Source organism: Cenococcum geophilum (assembly GCF_001692895.1).
Source record: "Cenococcum geophilum 1.58 unplaced genomic scaffold K441scaffold_2, whole genome shotgun sequence".
NCBI lineage: Eukaryota > Fungi > Ascomycota > Dothideomycetes > Gloniales > Gloniaceae > Cenococcum > Cenococcum geophilum.
In genome coordinates this window covers 4,410,302-4,424,689 of record NW_027137560.1, presented here as the reverse complement: position 1 = coordinate 4,424,689, position 14,388 = coordinate 4,410,302, and the positions used below count along the sequence as shown (strand labels likewise).

Sequence of the window (14,388 nt, the reverse complement as noted above, 5' to 3'; positions counted from 1 at the left end):
TTAGAGTTTTCTTTCTGCCGTAGTTGTTGCCTTTAGGTCTCTGAATATTTGTATAAGTCGTTCTATAAATCTATTCTAGCTTAAGAATATAAACCGTACCTCTTAGTTAATAGTTATTATGCCGTTCGCTTATATCTCTGTAAGGTAAGGCTTAAACTATTTAAGTGCTCTTCCTGTTAAGAATAGTCCTGTATAGGCTATTTGATCCATAGGTATTACCAGCTTTGCTCCTTCCTGTGCTACCTTAAAGTGCATTTATATAAGGAATCCTTTAAGCTTCGATCTCTCTCCTAAGTATCTTTTAATTAATAGTAACTTAACCTTTGCTGCGCCTATCCCGTTAATCCTATTTTCTAACGTTATATTATTCTCTATTAACTAGTTAACTATCTCCTGTAGTTGTCCGACCGTTATAGGTTGCTATGAGTTAGTGTTTGCTATACTAGTGTTGTTACCTGATCTTGATGTAGTTGCCGCCGTCGATAGCGTTGTAGTGGCTGCTTTTAGTGGCATGTTATCTGACTTCTTATATTAATACTGTAACTAGGTAGTAATTGTGTAACGGAACCTTGTAGTAAGAACTACGGTGGGTCCTGTTATTAGGCTAGGTGTGTAAGAAATGCAAGTATAAGAGTTAACAACGTAATAATAACTTAGTGGAGTGGTTGCCTAACAGATTAACTCTAATTATATTCTAAGAATTACTATAAGGAAGGAACTATCTAGGTAGGGACTAAGGGTCCTTAAATACATAACCGTACTCCTATAAAATCCTTCTTATATATAATATACGTCTTATACATAAGGTACGTAAGTTCCTTTTATTTCTCTCGTTTAATACGTAGCATATTATATAACCTCGGCTACTATTCCTCGTTATATAGTTCTACCGGCTCTATTCTGGACCGTGCCTGGATTAACTAACTAGCTTCTTCCGTCTCTTCTCTAAGTAGTCGTAATATTGTACTTAAAGCGTCCGTAACACGAACTGCGTATTTAGGTTGCCCTAAAGTAGTAATTATAATTAAAACTCCTTAGTAATTAATGTCCATTTTACTACGCTTTAGATATAATATTATATAGTCCTCTGCTAGCGTTATATTATTTCTAGTATATTTTATAGTAGAGAAGGCGTGGCTATCTTTCTAAGCCTTAGTATAGGTAATCTCGCCTAGATAAAGGAATCCCGTAAAGGCCGTGGTAATAACAGCGTTAAAGTTAAGATCCTTAACAGATTAGGCATTTGGGGTAACTAATTAGGCGAGGATATCTTTAGTAATTAGTAATCTTTTAGCCGTAATAAAGGGATTTATAGATGTTATACCGTCTAGAATCCTTTTAATAATAGGATTATTAAAGACGGAGGTGTTATAATTAGCGTTAATATAGTGGGATTAAATTGCGGAGACGTAGGCTTTAACTATAGTAGGCTTAATACGGCTTATTCCTAGACTAGTATTACTAAAGATTTATTAGGTAATCTATTCTCCTAGGTAGTAGAGGGGCGCTAAGTACTTTACCGCTCTATAAAGGTTATAGTAGCCCTCCTAACTCTTAATTACGGGATAGTATAAATCTCTTGTTCTATTAGAGAGGCTATACTATAATAGTTGGCCAAAGTATTCTAAGGGGGCTTTTACCTTAATCTAGAAATTAGGTAGGGGGTCTTTAAGAGGGACTAGGTCTTCTATTTTAGCGTTAGATTAAATATAATAAAGAAGTATATAGTAATGGTAAATTAGAAGTATCCTAATGTGGGTATAGTAATAATACCCTATTGTAATTAAAATGAGATAAAGTATTAGCTAGCCCGTTTTCTATAAAGGAAACCTACTCTATATAAAGCGTAATATTATAGGCTGCGGCTAGTTAGAGGATCTTATAGAGTAGGTAATTACTTAGTTCTTTTACTACTATATTTTAGAATCCTAAGAGTGCTACTGTGTTATCTATATAGATATAGACTAAGCTATACTCCTACTATATTACCTAAAGCTAGAATAAGGTTGTAATTGCTTAGACCTCCCACTTATTAATTAGGGCAAGGCGGTGTTCTGCATTAGGGTAGCAGCTTAAAGAATTATCTTAGGGTAGAGATACCGAATAGGGCGGCTATATTATCCCTTAAGAATCCTTAAGGAAGAAGAAGGCCCTATAATTAAAAATCCTAGATATATCTGAGAAGAGATAAAATTATTTTTAATCTATATTGTTAAAGAAGAGGATACTATTTAAAAGGGTAAGAGTATCCCTCTACTATAATAAGTCTTGGCGAAGTTTAGCTGTTAGCCGTTAGTAAGGATAACTACTTATATTTATAAAAGTGGAGATAAACTCCTAGATAGAGCGGTTATATAAACGCCTAAGCCTAATTACCTGGGCGCTCTAAGTAAGTTTATTAGCCAGTTTTTAACTCTAAACTAGCGTTAGGGATCTACCACTTAACGCTTTATTAATCTCCTTAATTATAGTGGCCTATTTTAAAGGAGAAAGACGTAGCTTAGACTTTAGAGTATCTATAATATAACCTAGGACTTTAGCTATAGTGCCTTTAATATTCTTTAATTTGTTTTATAGGATGCCTAATTTATTACTTAATTAGTTATATACACTAAATAATTAAGGGAGGATAGAAGCGTTAAAGAGTATAAAAATAAAGTTATCTAAATAGTGCTCTAAGGCGGTATTTAGGATATATTAGATAAGTATCCAGTAAAATCCCTCCGTAAAAAGATTAAATAAAAAGGGTGCAGTTTAAAGGCTAAATAAGAGGCAACGTTTAAAATACACTATACCCTTCTAGGAGAACCCTATAAGGCGTTAAGTTTTAATAAAAAGTAGGATATTCTAAAAGGCGTCCTTAATGTCCCTCTTAATAATTATATAACTACGGCCTATATATATAACGTATTAGAGAACCTAATTAACTATTAAATATTATAGTATGGTGAATACTATAGGGATTAAGTTATTAATAGATTGGCTAGATAGTAAGGATAAGTTATAAATATAGTGCTATCCCCTATCCGCTTTAGGTACTAAACCTAGTAGTAAGGATATAATAGGAGACGTTGCTATTATAATCCTACTTATATCTAGATTAGCGCTAATCTTTTCTAAAATTAGGACTATATGTTAGCGACTCAGTTAATTAAGGCACGAGCACGACAAGAGAGACGCGCAAGCCTGTACAATTGGTAGTCTATAAACGAGGATCTAAAGCTAGAGAAAGGAAAGGAGAAGAAGAGCAGCGCCNGTCGAAGTAGGGTTCTTTTATGCGGTCCTCTAGTNACGTGACCTCAAAGTTCTGCCAAGTTCTGCCAGTCAAGTTCTGCCAAGTTCTGCCAGTGCCGTAACATTACCCCCCCCTCCACAAAAGCCTGCCCTCAGGCTTTGTATGTCCGTATTATGCCTATAGGGCGTTCCTATCTTTATGCTCTTCCGGTAGCTTATTATCTTTATTATGCTAGCATTCCATCTATTTGTCTAGGTACTTTAGCGGTCCCGGTTTATTAGGGTAACGGCTATAGAATTCTTAAAGCTTATAGGGGCTGCTAATAAAGTTTTATATAGGGTACTAGGTAGGATCTAGGTCATAGCCTTTCTAACTAACGCAGTACTTTAGCATTTTCCTTACTAGCTTACAGGCTAGTATCTCTTTAATTTCCTATTTATTATCGCCACTGACTTAAATTGGTAGGGGGGGTTCGTTCTTTTATCCAGGTAATAGGTCGTTTGTAGCCTTCCGTAGTTTATCCGGTAAGAAGATAGGGTAAACCTTAATTAAATCTAGGAGCTCTACTTTGTACGAATTGCCTATTTTCTTAAGGACCTTATACGGTCCTACCATCTAATAATTAAGCTTATGGCTAGGCCGTTCCGTCTTCCAGTTCTTTATTATAACCCAAACTATATTACCTACGGTAAAGTCGGGCTTATGCCTATACTTATTTGCCTACTGTTTTATTAATTTCTAAGCCTTTTTTAGGTTTATATAGGCTACCGTCTAGGCTTCCTCTAAGCGCTTGGCATACTGCTGGGCTTCCTTATAAGATAGTTTCTCGCGTATAGTCTGTGGTCCTTCTAGCCTATCCTAGTCAAAGCTTATTTAGGGTAGATACCCCATTTCTAGTTAAATAGGTGCAAATCCCGTAGAGTCATAGGGTAGGGTTACCTGGGCGTAGTCTATTAGAGGTAGTAGTTCGCCCTAATTATCTTAGAAGTAGTTAATGAAGGGCCGGAGTCTCTGGTCTAAGTATTAATTTATAATCTCCATCTAACTATCTATCTAGGGGTGGTACGCCGTAGAAAGCTTTAGCCTAATTTTTAGGATCCGGGTAAACTCGTTCCAGAAAGCTAATATAAACTACGGTCCGCGGTCCGATACAATAGTATCTAGTGGTCTGTAAATTCAGTAGACGTAATAGATATATAGTTGGGCCGCCTCTTTGGCGTCAATATTCTTATAATAGGGGATTAAGAACGGGCGCTTGCTAAAGCGGTTAACTAGGATTATAACTATATCATATCTATCGCGGTCTGTAGGCAGCTCGTAAAAGTCTATAGAGATATGCTGCTAGGGGCGTTCTAGTATCGGAAGTAGCTTTAATAGTCCTGGGGTCTTATCTCGCGGAATTATAGACCTACGGTAGTTGTTGCAGTTTTATATATAGCGGTTAATGTCTATAACCATTCCGGGCCAGTAATATCGGTCACTAATAATTTTGCGGGTCTTATTCTTTCTAGAGTGGGCCGTAGAAACCTGGGTATGTGCTTCAGTAATAAGCCAAGTCCGTAAGTTCTATTCCTTTGCTACTACTAGCCGTTCCTAATACTTAAGTAATCCGTTTTTAAGGGACCATAGGCTAGTAACATTCTTTGCCTTTTTACGGTACTCCTATAGAGAAGGGGCCGTACGGTTTATCTGTAGTAATTTATTAATTAAGTTAAGTCCTAAAGGGTTAATAGGATATATCTTGGCGCCTAAGGAGTCTGTATTTAGTTCTATCTATATTCGGGGGTTAAGGTGCTCTAGTCGTAGTAGTATCTAAGTCCGTAATAAGATCTTTATAGCCGTCTAGTTACCTAGGTCTTATTTACGCCTTATAAGAGCATCCGCACGGTTTATAGCGCCTAGTCTATATATAATTAAGAAGTAAAATTAAAATAGGATATCCGCCTAGCGTGCCTGCCGGGCTGTAAGGGCCTTAGTTATTATAAAGTATTCTAGGGCCTTATAATCTGAAACTACCTTAATAGACTTAGGGGTCCCTTCTAGCTATATACGCCAGTGCTAGAAGCTAGAGATAATAGCTAGCATTTCTTTGTTATGGATATAGTAGTTTAGTTCGGCATCTATTATAGTCTTTAAATAGTATATAATAGGGTGCTATTCTCCGTCCGGTTGCTTCTGGGAAAAAATACTAGCTATTGCGCCGTCTAAGGCATTAGTTTCTAACATTAAGGGCCGTTTTAGGTTAAAATAGGCAAGTAGGGGAGCCAATACTAGTCGTTTTTTAAGCTTAGTAAAGGCCTGCATATATATAGCGTTAAAGTAGAAGGGCTGGTCTTTCCTAGTAAGGCGGTTAAGAGGCCGGGTGATCCTACTGTAATTCTTAATAAAGCGTCGGTAGAAGTTACAGAAACCTAAAAATAATTATACCCCTTTTACGGTCCGTAGGGGTGTCCACTAGTCAATTACAGCCGTTTTTTCTAGGTCGGCCTCAATTCCGTCCGTACTAATAATAAAACCTAGGTACTTTATATGCTTAACACTAAATTCTAACTTCTTAATATTGGCCTGGAGGCTAGCTTCCTGGAGCCGTTATAGGACTTTATAGACATACTCCTAATGCTCCAATTTATTCTCGGAGTAGATTATAATATTATTTAGGTAGGCTATACAGAAGTTATTAAGGTAGTTAAATAGTATGTCATTTATATACCGCTGATATATAGCCGGTCCGTTAGTTAGCCTAAAAGGAAGTACTTTATATTTATATGTTCTATAACGGGTCCGAAATGTAGTAAGATTCTCTAATTTAGGGTCTATTCTAATCCGGTAAAAAGCCTAACGGATATTAAGCTTTATAAAGATCTTAGCTCTACTTATTTAGGCTAGAGTCTCGTTAAGTAAGGGTAGTGGATAGCGGTCCTTATGGGTTATATTATTAAGTTTACGGTAGTTAATACAGAAACGAAGTCCTCTATTTAGCTTCTTAGTAAAGAGAATAGGTGAGTTAAAAGGGGCTTAGCTAGGCTTAATAAAGCCCTTATCTAGGTTATTAATAAGGTACTGCTTTATAGCTTATAATTTAGCAGCAGACTGCTAACAGAGGGGGCTATAGCTAAGGGTGTCCTCCTTATCTGGCTCAATCTCGATCTTATAGTCATACGGTTAGTAAGGCGGAAGTATATTGGATACTACCTTAGAGAATATATCCTTAAATTTCTGGTATTAATGAGGCAGTTTCTGTTTAACCAGCTCCTTATCTATAAGCTCGCTTTTCTATCCGCTAAGCTTACTTTCCTTTTCCTTAATTATTTAATTGATTTTATATAAGCTAGTAGTAAAGGCAACGGTATTAGGTTAAACCAAGTTCCGGTAGAATCCTACGGCGTTAATGCAGCAGATATTAACCGGGGGAAGGTCTATAGGTTTCTTTACAGACTTTTATTAGGCCGTATTTTACGGTATAGAGTTTATAATCTTCCTTAGCTCACATTCCATTTTCCGTAAGTTATCCTTCTAATCTATTAGTTTAGTATATCGTCTAATATTCCTAGCTATCCTTTATAGCTTTATAGGGCCTAAGTTCTCCCTAGGGAACTTAGGTAGATCACTACTAACTTCCTAGGTCTCTTATACGGGTGGCGTAGTATAGGTAACCTAGGGGCGGTGTAGTATACAGATCCTTTACGGATTAAGCTATATATCCTTCTTAAAAGCCTAGTCCCTACGCATTGTATCGGCCTAGTAAACGGGGTTTATCTACGGCCGTATAAGGTTTTCCATTATAATACTAATTTCTCTTATAAAGGAAGGCGTTGGGGGCATAGTTTTGGGCTAGAGAAGCTGTCTATTCCGTATATTAAGCTATAAGCCTAAATAAGCTAGCTATTTTCTTTTTAAGATTATATTATAGCTTCTAAGGTCTATAATTAGGAAGGGGATGTTATACTGCCTTTATCCGTCAACGCGGAGGTAGATCCGTAAGATAGTCGTAATAGGTAGCCCTATCCGTCCGTTATACCCGTAAATAAGAATAAGTTTAGGCAGTTCTTTAAGGGGTACATTTAGAAATTTAGCCAGCTTTACAGCACACTAGGTGTCTATTAAGGCAAAGGCATTTACTTTAGAGTCAGCTAAAGCAGAGGTTAAAACTTAATATCTATTGCGGAATAAAGTATAAGGGATAGTGCAGCTTCTTTTACTAACTAGCTAACCCAGATTAACATATAATATATCAATTCCTTTTAACCCTAGAGAGGAGTCTTCCTTTAGGGTTCCTCTTTTTCTAACTTTATACTATCCTCCTGAATTAACAGAACCTCGTTTATCTTCGCCGCTATTGGGCAGTTCCTTATAAAGTAGTCTTTTTAGCCATATAAAAAGTAAGCTCCTTAATTACTAAGGGCTTGTCTATAGGGGTTACTATAAGTAGGCCGAGTATATACCGGGCCCGCGGTAGGACTAGCTGTATAACTAGCTGCTAGGTTAATAATAGGCTAAACGGTTGGTGCCGTGGGAGTTGCGGTCCATATAGGGGTACTATTAGCTGTTTTTGTAGTGCTTATAGTCTGGTTTAAAGAGTTCCTAGCTTTATACCACTTAGCACGTACCTTAATTTAATAGAGGCCTTAGTTAATAGCCAGATAGTGGTCTGTAAGTACCTTTAGCGTCTATATAGTAGTAAAAACTAGCAGTACGGCGCGCTATAGGTCTAGGGTAAGTTTGTCAAAGAGGTCTAGCAGTAGATCTTTATAGGGAATTTAGGCTTAGCCAGCTAGGTGCAGAAAGCGGGTTTAGAAGGTTAAAAAGGTCTCCGTTATTTTTATATTTAGGCTTTTATAATTAAGGCGGGCGTTCTATATCTTAAAGGGGTCCTCATAAACGGAAGATAAGTGGTTAATTATTTCTTCTTTAGAGATAAAGGGGTCTGCGGAGTCTACGGCGTATTGTAAACGTAGATGCGTTTATACATCCCCACCGGTACGGCCAAAGATATAGGCCATTTTAGCTTAAGTAGTGGGGAAGTGGTCCGCATTAACTTTAAGCTTGTCTTGCAGTTAAAGCTTCCAATTATTAAATATAGGGTTGGTTCCGTCTATAAGTAATGGGGGGTCTATAACCTTCGCAGATTGTAATAATGCGGTGCTTTAGGCTAGGGCCTTAAGGACTGTAGCAAGTTTGTCCAATAGGTCATTGCTAGAGGTAGGGGTGTCCCTAGTTTCTAGCAGTTCTTGTAGCCGTTTAATTTCGGCATTAGCTACCGCAAGCTCCGCCTAGGGGGTTAAAATAGTTATTATTTCTTTATCTAAGGTATTTAAGGGTCCTACAGCTACTTTACTAGCTGCTGTGTTTCTTGGCATAGTGGTACGGGTATTAGGTAATTCCGGGTAATTTCTTTAGGGGTTTTAGTCTATGCGCGTCCAGTTCTTAGGGTTCTTTTTATGTTCCTTTTATGTTTTAGGGGTTCTGTCCTATCCTTATGGTCCTAGTAATGTCCTTAGGGTCCTATTCTATGTCCTTATCCTTTTTATAGCCTTATAGATATATTTAAGTTCCTTCTTAGGAAGAAAGGGTAAGATAAGCTTTAGATAATATTAGCGACTCAGTTAATCGAGGCACGAGCACGACAAGAGAGACGCATAAGCCTATATAATTAGTAGTCTATAAACGAGGATCTAAAGCTAGAGAAAGGAAAGGAGAAGAAGAGCAGCGCCGGTCAAAGTAGGGTTCTTTTATGCGGTCCTCTAGTCACGTGACCTTAAAGTTCTGCTAAGTTCTACCAGTCAAGTTCTACCAAGTTCTGCCAGTGCCGTAACAATATTTACGGCTATTAAGGCTTAGTTCTTCTAGGAAAGGAGCTTAATTTTTAGGTCTACCCTAATCTAATATCCGAACTTTAAGATACTAATAATATTATGTTAGAGGTTACTAGGGTATAGGGATAAATAATGCCCCCACGCTTAAATAATTAAGGGGGAGGGAGAGTCCTATAGAGGAGAGGAGGGTAGGAAGACTAGAAATAATAGTATAGTATTTAGCCTACCTATACTATAAGGGTGGAGCACGGTTTTAGCGGAGTATAGGTATAGCTTAATAAAATCCTCTTCCTCCTCTTTCTTTTCCTTATTAATACTTTCCTCTAGTAATTATTATTTATAATTTCTCGCAGCATATAGGCTACTATACTTGCTATAGGTATATAGGAACTTATAATTCTTACCTAGGTTATATTTCCCTTTATTAAAGCTATAATAGGTCCTTAAGATATTAGTACTTACTTACGTGCGTTTTAAGATAGATACGGATTTATAAGTACTGGGATTATAATAGATATCTAAGAAGTTACTAGAGATCTTCTAGCTAGCTAGCTCTAACTAGTTCTTTTAAATAACTATAGAGTAGTACTCTAAGGCTATAGTTATTAAGGGAGCAATTTAGTAGGTGGTAAATAGCTAGATAACTTAATTATAAAAGGTAAGTATTTAGGGAATAAAATCTACTAAAAGATTCTTATATATAATAATTAAAATTATTATATAGTTAAGGAAGTCCTCTACCCACACTTTAACTAATAGGTAGTCCTTTATTATCTCTTCTTTTAGTCTTATAGAAAGAACGCTATTAATAATAAGGATATTATTCTAAGGCTTAGACTAAAGCTAGTATATTTAAAGGCGAGAGAGGTTATTAGGCAAGAAAGTACCCTAAAATACCTTAAGTATCTCTTTATTTGGGACGCTAGAGAAGAGAATATTTAGGATATTAGCTATATAGGGGAGCAACTTACCTAGTTTATTAATTAGGGTTAAGGATAATACTACTATAGCTAATCTTACTATTACCGTAGCAAGGCTTAATATATAGAGTTTAGTTACCTAATCTTTCTATTCTTTTTAAACGCGTAGTATTTTAGTACGGTCCTCTTATTCCTAAAGAAGTCTTATTTTCCAGTTAGTTACTTAGTCCTTAACCTCCTTTACCTAAGCTCTTTTAATTCTTAGGTCCTCCTTATATAGTTATTAAAGCCATTCTTTAGCTTTTTTAGCGGCTAAAGTCTCGCGTTAAGCCGCGGAGAGAGGCGCTATTATAGAGGATAGAGACTATAATGCCGGCGTATCGCCTAAAGGTATAGGGGAAGGTAAGGGAAACTAGTAGGTAACCTCTAAGGAGTTTAGCTCGTCGAGTGTGTTATTATTAGTTAAGTTTTTAAGGTTTTTACGGATAATTCGCGAAGGTTTAGATAAGCGTATAGGTTATTAAGTTATTAACAGCAACAATTAATTATTAGAAATTGAGTAAATAAGGCATTGGCTCTTAAATGAGACTAATATGGAAAGCAAGCAAGCAAGGCTCAATTTTGTGAATGTTGATGATGTTGGTGTTGCTGAGATGCAGGGGTGCTGCAGTGCTCGCTTGGCCACATAGACATGTCCATATTCAATAACTTTCAGTATTGAACATATAGTATTGATATTGCATATTAAGCGTTAATATTCAATGTTCAATAATCGTTAATCAATAGTGAATATAGATAAAAGCACTGCGAGTGTGTCCTACCCCGCAGGCAGACTTGAGTGCACTACCCACTACACTAGTGAATAGCTCACCAAACATCCCCATGCAGCTTTGGATCTAGACTGCAAACAGGCCAAAGCGCACAGTTCGGGCATACTAGAAAATCTGCCACCGTACATCAGTCTCATATGCATCATGTTTCCACCAGTATGCAGCCAGGGTTGAGACAATGTGTTGACCGCTAACTAACACCAAAAAAGACCAGTCCTATTGACAACGCCAATTAGGACAATATATAGCCTCAAATTCCGGTCGACATAATGCATAATCACATCCGACTCTGCCTCGTATTGGTAACTTGATGCAGACCCTGGTCGTCAGGCGCCAGCTTCTGTTAGTGTTTAACGCCACTCAACGGGGGTACTCCCAAAAGCACTTTCAGAAGGAGATGATTGGCTTTGAGATATGCGTGTAGGTTGGCCCGAAATCTGCCCCGCGGAGACAGGCATAGACCCTCATAGAAGGTGCCGCGAAAGGAATATCTGACAGATGCTTTAAGATTACGACACCAAACTTGGAATCTGCCTCGCCCAGCCCTCCTTGATTGAACTTATAATTGTTGCGCTAGAAGCTAAAAACCCGCCGAGATGGAATTTTCGCGAATACCTGCACCTTCGGTTTGGTGATCATTCTCCGCTAGAAGTATCTTTAAACAAGAGCACATTGCAACTTCATCCTGACTGATTCTTTCGGGTAGAAAGTGAGCCATGAACATTCGAGATAGGAATCTGCACTCGCTAATTTATGTCGTATCTAGGACCTCGATCATTAATGGCGTTGAGCGCTGAACCAACCAAGATACCCACGCATGTCATCGATCCAAAGACGACTCTTAACGGAAAAAGACGATCATGGTCAGAGTTGATAACAAGCAAGCAAGCTAGAAGGCCGTGCGCAAACCGTGCACAGGTTGACATCAGCACCTTGCACGAGACCACAGACCGTATTGATGGCCTTGCATCTGACCTTTTACCACTGTATATAGCATTTGTACGGCTTTGCGCACGGTCCCAAGCCAGGTTAGCTTGCTTATTCTCAGCTCTGAATAATCAAAGAGAGAAGAGACGACGCTAAGAAGATGTACAGATGAAGGCGTTGACTTCTACCCAGTTGCAGTTGGCAAGAACTATCTGGATAAACCCCCTGAACGTGGAGCACCTATAAAGGTCTCACACGATGAACTCTTGAAAATCACGTGCAACTATGAAGAGTATTCGTGCCCGACTTTATCTTATAAATCAGACGCTCCGTGGTAGGATTTAGTTACGGGGCAATACAACGGCTCTCTATACCCTCCAAAATCTTCTGCGAAGCGTACAAACTGAAATTATCTTTTTTAATCCTTTCCTACGAGCTACGTCCCAACCATAATAGTCATAATATATATATTTGATATGATGGATTCTTTAGGTAATTATATCTTTATAAATATATACTATAGCCCTATTGTCGACCTGAATCGGACTTCCTTACCACCATCGTACTACTGTCTGACGACCTAGATCGTCTATACGAACTATGTCTCAGTTGTCTCGTATCTTGAGTTCGTATGTTTCATCGAACGTCTCATTACCTGTTTCTATTAACTATGACCTACTAAATGACGACGTCGTCGTCATTGTATTTGGACCTACCTGATGTATATAAGAGAGCTTCTAGAGCCCTCTTTAATAAACAGAGTCCTCATCCGATTCTACGTTCAACACCTATATCTAGAATACTAAGGGGCGAGATATATTGTTATAAAACGCAAGTTAGATTTTAAATCGTATCTTTGTAGATGCTAGACTAAAACTAACTAACTACCTATATCTAGCTTATATAATAAAGCTACGATATCGCTATAATATAGAGGCGATAGAGAAGATAAAGGGTTTTTAGTTTATAGCATTTTAGAGATAATTAGACGTAGAAAAGTATATAAGGTATAGTAGTAAGGTAAGATTATAATAAAACTAGATTAAAACTAACCAACTACCTATATCTAACTTCTCATATAATAAAGCTGCAATATTACTATAACGTAGAGGCGATAGAGAAGATAAAGAGCTTTCACCTTATAGTATTTTAGAGATAATTAAACCTAGAGAAGTATATAAGGTATAGCAGTAAGGTAAGATTGCGACAGAGAACTTTAAGCTACCACTAAAATGACGCCCATAAGCTCTCAGACCCTCTGTGGGGAATTCGTTTGATAAGTAGCAGTACGAACGTCCGTGCGCCCCAACGATTCACGGTCTGAGCCTGCTGAGGTAAGGGCCCTGTTACATCCTCTCGGACACACCTGGTAAGACGATCATCTGGGAAACAGAAATTAGCCATTGCAGGCATTAGCCAGTCCGATCCAAAATAAGCCTCCTATGTGGAGTACAGTCTAGGCTTTCTTTCAAAGTCCTGTGGGCTGACCCCCGGAAGTTGTAGATCAAGTTGGTGTACGGTGGGGTGCATTTGAAGGCTACTTACGCCCCGTTGCCTTTAAATAGGATACCTACTCGCAACCTTCCTCCCGCTTACAGACTCGGCCCTCGCTACAAACTCTCTGGTGCTAGAAAAATGCCTTTTTCCAGTCAATTTGCGTTGTCACTTGAACTCACACGACTTCTTCCGATTATAGGGCGATCCCAGGTTGTCGAAGATGTGATTAAGTTGGCAAGGAGCTTGCAGGTAAACAGCCTCGTCCCGCTATCTAATGACGCCTACATCGACCTCTCCAATGAGCTTTATTATCTCGAGACGTACTACTCGCAATCACGATTGTAGTTAACGGAGGTTACAGGGCTCTGGATCAGACATTGTGATCGAGGAAGACTTGATGCGACTTTATGGTCACGCTCGCATCGAGGCACAACTCGCCTCATCGTTTAGAACAACGGTCGCAAAGACCGCATCGACAAAGCTCTGCGCGGGAATCAGCCTAGAAAGTGGCCCTGGACCAACGGTAGCCAGAGCCTTGTCTAAGAACCAAACTCCATACTTCTCCACGGTCGTACAATGTTCTATGCTATGCTCAATTTTTGACATACACCAACTTGCGGCAGCAATACAACAAGTATTCGAAAAACAAGCCGAGGACGCTCCACCAGGCCACCTAGCTGGGGTAATACCAAGTTCAGCTGCGATACGGCGCTGCTCTTCTTCTCCTTTCCTTTCTCTAGCTTTAGATCCTCGTTTATAGACTACCAATCGTATAGGCTTGCGCGTCCCTCTTGCCGTGCTCGTGCCTCAATTGACTGAGTCGCTAACAATTACTACTTTACGGTATTTTAATAAGAGAGCCTTTTTTAGTATTATTTACCTGTTTTATATATAGAATAAAATAGGTTTCGCTTATAGGTCGTATCGCATTTGCAAGGTCTATAAGCTAGATCCTATTAGTTATCTATAGAAGGTCGTGCTTCTCTACCATCTTTATTACATATTCCCATTAGTTAAGCCACTAGGTAACCTTTATCTACTTAAGTCCCTTAAGTAATTCTATATACTATAGTTATACTTTCCTTATTATAAAGTTCTTTAAGGGCTTAGTGTCTTCTTTTAACTAAGTTAGCCATTCCTTAACTATAAGGGAAAGGTTAAGTAGT

The 14,388-nt window shown here is 38.2% G+C and overlaps 1 protein-coding gene across 1 annotated transcript; it reads left to right on the top strand.

The window, feature by feature from the left end:
• Positions 1–13,331: 13,331 nt before the first annotated feature.
• Positions 13,332–13,992, top strand: K441DRAFT_626229 (uncharacterized protein). The gene is made up of 2 exons (XM_067646125.1): positions 13,332–13,471; positions 13,584–13,992. The coding sequence occupies exons 1-2, from the start codon at positions 13,361–13,363 to the stop codon at positions 13,980–13,982; spliced, it is 510 nt and encodes a 169-aa protein (XP_067510025.1). The 5' UTR covers positions 13,332–13,360; the 3' UTR covers positions 13,983–13,992.
• Positions 13,993–14,388: the final 396 nt, after the last annotated feature.